The sequence below is a fragment of the Sinocyclocheilus anshuiensis genome, unplaced genomic scaffold (assembly GCF_001515605.1).
Source record: "Sinocyclocheilus anshuiensis isolate Anshui unplaced genomic scaffold, SAMN03320099.WGS_v1.1 scaffold283, whole genome shotgun sequence".
Lineage (NCBI taxonomy): Eukaryota > Metazoa > Chordata > Actinopteri > Cypriniformes > Cyprinidae > Sinocyclocheilus > Sinocyclocheilus anshuiensis.
In genome coordinates, this window is record NW_015549605.1 from 5,730,336 (window position 1) to 5,738,456 (window position 8,121).

The window sequence follows — 8,121 nt, forward strand, 5'->3', positions numbered from 1 at the left end:
GAAAGTTCAAAAGAACAGCATTTATTTGAAATAGAAATATTATATAACATTACAAATGTATTTACTGTCACTTTGGATCAGTTTAATGCGTCCTTGCTGAATAAAAGTATTAATTTCTTTCAAAGAAAAAAAATGATTGTCTTTGGCCTAATAAAAGCTGTTTCATTCTAGCTGGTAATGAACCGCCTCATGGGTGCCGACATCACATGACCAGCTGAATAATACTTGCTCTATCTCTCTAACCCTCCTATTATCAGATGCTTTTACTCACTGAATAAATTAATGAAGGCTGGCATTGAATCGTGCATTTCTACAGTGGCATTTATAGCCAGAAACGGTTGCTTTTGCTTGACGAGTCTCCATATCATAACTGAGTGCAACTTTTACTGTGTAAATATTATAAAATGGAAATATTCATAAATAGCCAATGTCTTAAAAAAACTTTCAGTTTGTGATATTTCTATAGCAGATTACCTGTAGAAGATGAGCTCGAGGAAATAGTCATGGTTTGGTTAAATAGATGATCAATACAGTATCTGAGAGCTTTTGAGGCCTTCGGCGGGAAGTTGTTGCGTTTCAGTTTTCTCACCCTTTTTGGGAAGCTGAAAGGAAACCGAATAGACAAACAGGAGCAGTAACATTAACACGGATGCTGGAAGCTTCTTGCTGGAGCAGACGTGGAGCTGTTTAAGGATTATCAAACAGATGCTTTCCAGGCTGCGCTATTAAAACATGCCATCATCCATGATGGAAACAGCCCTTTCTTGAAAACCAGAGATTGGCTTTGTTTTGAACTGTACAGTATTTTGGCTGAGCTGTAGAAAAGCATACTCTACTATCATGTAGTATGCGTGTTGTATATTAAAGCTTTCACATTTTATGTTCACATTAAATTGCCAGATGGCCTACTGCATTTGCTAAAATGTGCGGTACAGAATTTGGGACACATATTTAGCATATCCCACAGTCTGTGTTATTTCAGTATTATCTATATACTGTTATCATATTTCATAATATTTTGAATTAGCTTTTGTTTTTATATTTTCAGTTTTCATTTGAATTTAAAGTTTAGTAATTTTTTTCTATTGCCATTTCGTAGTAGTTTTTGTTTATAATATAATATATATACATATTTTGCCTTACAACATCAAACTAAAAGAAAAAGGCAAGATCTGAAAATTATAGAAAAAAACTAGAATAACAGGTTTGGAAAAATCAGTCTCCTGATTTAATACTTCGTAGAGCCACCTTTTGCCTTAACTACAGCCAGTAATCTTTTATTAGTTTGTTGTATGGCAAAATTTGCAAATAAAGCTGGATTTTTATTTATTTATTTGTTTTTTTGAAATTGTATGACACATAAAGTAACTCTTTCAAAGATGATTTTCTATAGGCACTGTATTGTTACATTTCAAATATTTAAATACATTTTACATTTTCTTTCAAATTTTAAGTAATTTTATGTATACCTTTGTCATTTTTAGTGTTTTTTTTTGTTTTTAGTATCTTTTTTATTATTATTTATTAGATTTTTTAATTCATTTTAGTTATAAGTTTAGTAATTTTGTTGTGCTTTTTGTAAATTTTAGTAGTTTTCGTTTTTTATATTTCTAATTATCTTTATTTTCTAAGTAGCTTTCATATTTTCAGTTTTCATTTAAATGTTAAGCATAGGTTTAGTAATTTTGTTATGAAAATTTTTATGAAATTTTGTTTAGTAGTTTTTTTATTTCTATTTAGCCTTACTTTATTTCAGTTTTAATCATTTTAGTACTTCAACTTATTTCAGCTTTTTTTCGAGTCATAAAAATCTTTTTTAACCATTTCAGTTTTGGTTCACAATAACAACACTGCCCACAATGCAGTGCAAAGTGAAAAAAGGCTTTTGGATTGATTCAGTGGGTTTTTTGTACTTAATCCCAGTAATGCTGAAAACAGCTTTGATACTGTCATAATAAGTGGTCAAACATCACAAATCCTTGAGCTTTTCTATCCGCTCTGACTGTTATTATATTATATTTGTACAGAGCTAAAACATTTGAACAGATTAGGTTCGCTGGTTTATCGTACATTCAGACAGACTGACATGATTAGACTAGTTAGTTTTATGTTCAATATGTTCCTTTTTATTATACAAGCAAATGAACAGCAATCCACATGATTTGAGGTGCGATTTAAGTGTTTGTTCAAATCACTAACCCCAAGTATGATGCTTTACAAATACCGCTAATGTTTAAGGGAATTGGCATTAATTGTTCAACACTGTATAAAGAGGTCACACAAATTTCTGTATAGATTTAATTCAATTACAGCCGTCCATAGAGGCTCTAAAAGCTTTCTTAATCCATCAATAACCTACATGACCTCAAACCGGCTTCATTTGATTAAACGGGAGTCAATGTGGGTGCCAATTACTCAAGTGTATTTGTTGTACCGTTTGATTGACAGATGTGTCGACCAATCAGAATCCCAGAGCTTTGTATTGTTGTGGCTTTGATCTCTGTTCACTATAATCTTTGCTAATCCACATTGTCCGGACTGTGTTATGAGTGTGTGTGTGTGTGTGTTTGGTTCGTCTAACCCTCTCTGATTTTGTTCTGCTTATTCTTTCTTGCTCTGTTCAGTTGGATTTTGTTGCCAGTGTCTTGTGTGTCATTATGTGTTTGTCATTTTTAACTAATGCTGCTTTTCTTTTTTCCCTGTTTGTCTTTTTTTGTCTTTTTTTTCATGCCATCTGTCTGTCTGCTGCCAATGTGGCCCAACGCACAAAATCCCACCAACACCAAAACCAACACTGCCTGGCGGACCCTCGCTGTGTGTGTCTGTCTGTGACGTGTGTGTGTGTGTGTGTGTGTGTGTGTGTGTGTGTTATCTGTGCTTCTGTGTGTCAAAGTCTGCATAGGCATATGTTCACGAATGAGATACTTAACGTTATATTCTGTATACAGCATGCTGTTTTAATAGTATGTGGAACAGAATCAACAATAAACGTTTTCTTCTTTCAAAACTGTATTGTTTTTTTATAGTCACATGAACTTGATATACAATACATATTTTACAATTCATAGTTTAATTCAGTGAGTGGTGTCCAGATATCATCTTGGAAATAAATTGTCATTTTGAATTATTAAATTAATTCAAATTAAATCAAATTTAAAGGGGTCATATGATGTTGTTAAAAATAACATTATTTTGTGTATTTGGTGTAAGGAAATGTGTTTATGCAGTTTAAAGTTAAAAAAAACACATTATTTTCCACATACTGTACATTATTAAATTTAAATCGCATCATATGACCCCTTTAAATAAATAAATAAAACAAAAATTGACAGCATGATTGGAAGTAAAACGTCATTTTTTGGAAGTAAATTTAAATAAAATTTATAAAGGTAAATATAATGTATTATACACAATTTCATCAATATACATTTTTGTAATGTTTATATATGGCAGCATTATTGGAAATGAAAGATAATTAAAAAAAAAAAATTATGTATAAAATGTATACATTTACATGCAATTTATTATACATAATTATAATGTATAATTCATCAATATATATTTTTATCACATTGTATGTTAATATATATATTTAAAAAATTTATTTCTTTACACACACACACATATATAATTTATATATTCTTCTATATATACAAATATATATTATATTTTATATTATATGATATGTACTTAAAATTAAATTAAATTAAATTCCAAACATACTCTGTATATGTGTGTAGACAATATCAAATTGTCTGCCCTCATATATGGTGATTGTGCTCCAATTTATACTTCCAGTCTAGAATATTATCTTTCTTTCTATAAAAAGTGTTTTCCAATGATTTTATTACAAGGGCTCAGAACATTCGTTGCGTCTCTGATGTGCGGCAAACACGCAACAAACATTTAAACATGCTCAGATGCTTTAAAGTCTGACATTGACATTTAATTTCCTACATGGTTCTTGTATTAATGTTTGATGCAATTCCACAGAAATTCAGTAGTTAACTCGTCTAAGGGACATTTGTGTGAAAACAGCGGAAGTGTAGATTAATGTGAAGCAGAGAATAGCGATCGCGATAACTCACAATTTGAGATTTCTAATGTGGCTATTTTGTTAATTGGCTCATTAGTAATTAGTTTCTTCACAGCCTCAGTGATGAGGATTAAATACTCATATTGCATCTCAAACGAGCATCTAGAATGATTAGCATAAAGTGATTCAGCTGTCGCTTCAGCTTCTCCTTTATTTGCTTTTGAATCACATTAAGCGGCCGACCCGTGTGTGTGTGTGTGTGTGTGTGTGTGTGTGTGTGTGTGTACGTGCTGTTATACACGTGTAGCAACACAAGCACGCACACACACACATGCATATATTCACCAGAAGTGTGTTATTTCACCCATGTTTTATGCTGCGTCATTGTGCAGATATTCTCATGCATTAAATTTCCTCAGCTGCACGCACACGCACACACACACACACACACACACACATACACACACACACTCTGTAAGGTTGTGTGTGATGTTGGAAAGAAAATAGAAAATAAATAGTAGTATTACAGACAACAGTTTTTGCACAATACCATGTAATCAGCTTATCTGTTTTTATTTCTTGTGTTGGCCACTAGAGGAGGCACTTTACAACAATATGTGCATCAGTTAAACTATGGTGGAAGCTTATCAGTTTGTTCAGACAGCAAAAATGGTGTATCTGACTCAAATTAAATCAATAGATATCCGGTGTTTATAAACCCAATCCAAACCACATCCTTATGTGGTTTTAAATCCAAGGCGAACAGGCTAAAAAAAAACAAATAAAATAAAATAGCACTATACTTCCCCAGTTTATTGATTATATTAAGAATTCCAAATATTTTTTATATTACAAGTTTTCTGAAATGTTATGTGCAATAAGCAAATGTATATATGTAATACAGTAAGCATATGTGGGTTAAAGACAAAAAGGGTTTGAAGTATCAAAACAATAAAAGTTTATTGCAACATAATTTTTTTTCACACATTAGAATGTGTCTTTTATAAATGTATTTTTTTTCTGAGCAAAACTAGTTTAAATGCCAAAAAATCTTGTCAGGCATCTTTAGAACAAGATTCATTAGATGACATTACAAGACTCTTAAGGATCACATTGCAGCTCCCCAAAATACTAATTAATTGACATTTTAAATCTTTACAAATATTTGCACTATCCTTCAGACCACTATAGGTTTTACCCATTTGTCATCAAGAAGTTTTTAATCTAATTTAAAATATATAAAAATGTAATATGGTCACTTATTCTTTTGTATATTTTAATAAGTATAGGTCAGAATAAGTATGTTGTTACATTTTTACATGAATATTTCTGTTATGCTGAATGAGAATGGAACATTTATTTCACCCATATTTTTACATTTTATTTTCACAAAAGTTATGTGAAACATTAAAGTAGATACTTTACTTGCATTTAATATGCCTTCTATGTATAGAAAGTCAAATTTAATTTGCTGTGGGCACCAAAATATAATGTCTCGTCTTTAACCCATATACTAATTTTTATACATTTCCAGAAAATTTATCTGAACATTGGATAAAGCCAGGTTCAAAATTCTTGTTTCATTTTCTAGAAGGAATTTTTTATATCTCTTTTTAACATTCTGTAAATAATGTCAACACAACAGCTAGGAAAAAAAATATTTTTAACATGTTTTCAGGTATAAAATCAAATAAAAACAAACACTCTCCTTCAATCCATGAATGTTTCTCTCAGTTAATGTATGCGGTCTCACAGTCTGAAGCGTCTGTCATAGCAAATCAACATGCTGTTGTGAATAATAAAGCGAAGTGTCTTCTCATAGGATAACAGGGTGGCCGCGGGTCCTTAAAAAGTCTTAAAATGTCATAAATAAAGTTTTCCTAAAATAAGGCCTTAAAAAGTCTTAAAATGTCTTAAATTCAGATTCAGTAGGTCTTAAATATTTTGTCACATTACCACAAAAATTTCTCCAGTCTGACGGACCCAGTGAGTGTCCATCAAGAGTAGTTACTTACATTTTTAGACTGCGACACTTTTGTTTTGTGGGAATATTTTGTATGGGATATTGTATGCTGATATGAAAAGTTCACTGTATATCGTAATAACAAATAAAATTTTTGACAGCGATGATATTTTGTTTTCTTTTTACATTTAAACACGTTAAATATTACATATACCTATGTAATATAATGTGTATTTCCATCACAGGCTTGGTCTTGAATTTCACATAAGGTGGTATTAAAAAGGTCTTAAAAAGCCTTAAAGTCCGCATGAAATCAAAATTGACTTTATTTACTTTACTAGCGCACATTGCTAGTAATGATGTGAACAATTAATCCATGCAAGTTAATCCGCTGAAAAAAATCCTTTGTCTTCATAATCTTTCATCAAAATCTGAACATTTACTTCCGCTCTGGAATGGCATTCCTTTTCTGATGACGTCAGTTCTCTTAAATTTCACATAAGGTGGTATTAAAAAGGTCTTAAAAAGTCTTAAATTTAACTTGTTCGTATCTGTAGACACCCTGGATAAGAACACACAGTCCCATGAATAATTTAATAGACACAGACGCATCATCGATGTACTATAGTCCTTTGCCACGTCACAAATTGTGACGTCAACACAATGTAGATTTTAAACCCGGAAGATGAAAATAGCTCAAAAATGAAAATAGCGCAAAAGAGCATAAAATTAACCTGTTAAAATTATCGGATGCTAACATTGCCTTCATTGATGTGCAACACAAACATCTCTGCTAAAATCTCAGAAAAAGTAGTCTGGGGTGTCGTGACCCTTTAAAACCAGATTTCAAACAATCAGATTCAGCATCCATTGTTTTATGAATGCATCTTCTGTCTTTGTTATTGTTCCACAGCTGCCTTAATGCCTGGTGACGATGCGGCGCTTCTGACCCCGGGAAGGATGAGTCAGCGTGGGAAGGAGGCGGGGCTACACACGCCCAGTAAAGACCTGCTCACAAGCCCCTCCCTCAGCTACAGCCACGGTAAGAGAACAGCAGCAGATTCCCCACAAGCCTCTATGGCATGAAGGATGTGTGGCCGGAACGCTTTAAAAGGCCAAATCTGCATGAAGGTGAAATCTGATCCCAGACCTGTGCAGTTTACATCCGGTTACATCAGGTTACAGCAGCAGAAATGTTATTAGATTGAGCTGAAAGGTTTTGAAAACAACACTCTTGTCTTTAAATAATAATTCTGGAGCAAAAACATCTTGTGTAATATAACTTGTGTTTGTTTGTTTGTTGGTATTGTTATACTTGTATTTTTTAATTGTTTTTGCCATGAAAATAGCCTAAGATGCTGACATGGCATTCAATAAAAATATACTACTACTACTAAATCAGGTGCAATGTGATCAGAAGCATTTACTAAGAACGTAAATTGGATCGTTTTTGAGTTCAGTGTTGACACAGTGACCAGTTTTCCCCTCTGTAGTGTTGGTTTTCACCACTAGAGGACGCAGAAGTGACACGAAATCAGACCTGAACAGAGTTAGTCCAAGATTATGTGCAATCTTTCATTGTTTTGCTTTTAGATAACAAGAATGCGTGCCTGCCCTGGGTTCCCACAAACATGGAAGACTATCAAGCAGTCTTAAAAGTGCAATTGCAAATTTGCAAGTTTCTGTAGTGAATAATTTTTCTTTGAATTATTTCAAATTTGATATTGCTTTTTGAGTATTACACTCATTGCCCACATTAAAGTCAGCAGACTTTTTTATATTATGTTAATCTATTAATTACAGTGACTGAAACTGGCATACAAATAGAAACTGACCCAAGCAATCTCTATAATCAAGCATAAAATACTATATTATTTTAATTATTTTAACTGTTTTATTTAACTGTTGATTATAAATAATTATATAGACATAGTTAAATAATAACTATATATTTCTAATTATAAATAATTATTTATTATTAATTATATATATGTATGTATATATATATATATATATATATACACCTTGCTACGTGTACTGTGTTAGGCTAACCAAGACTTGTCATTTGCACTTATATATTGTTGCTCTTTTGTTAGTTTTGACTGCTTTTATTGTCCTCATT

General features: G+C 32.0%; 1 protein-coding gene across 1 annotated transcript in view; it reads left to right on the plus strand.

The window, feature by feature from the left end:
* Positions 1 to 8,121, plus strand: part of LOC107658748 (oxysterol-binding protein-related protein 8-like) — a 77,420-nt gene that overhangs the window by 31,249 nt on the left and 38,050 nt on the right. The window contains exon 3 of the mRNA XM_016447398.1: positions 6,913 to 7,041. Within this exon, the coding sequence (XP_016302884.1) occupies positions 6,921 to 7,041 (121 nt within the window). The 5' untranslated portion in view covers positions 6,913 to 6,920. The remainder of the gene's footprint in view (positions 1 to 6,912; positions 7,042 to 8,121) is intronic.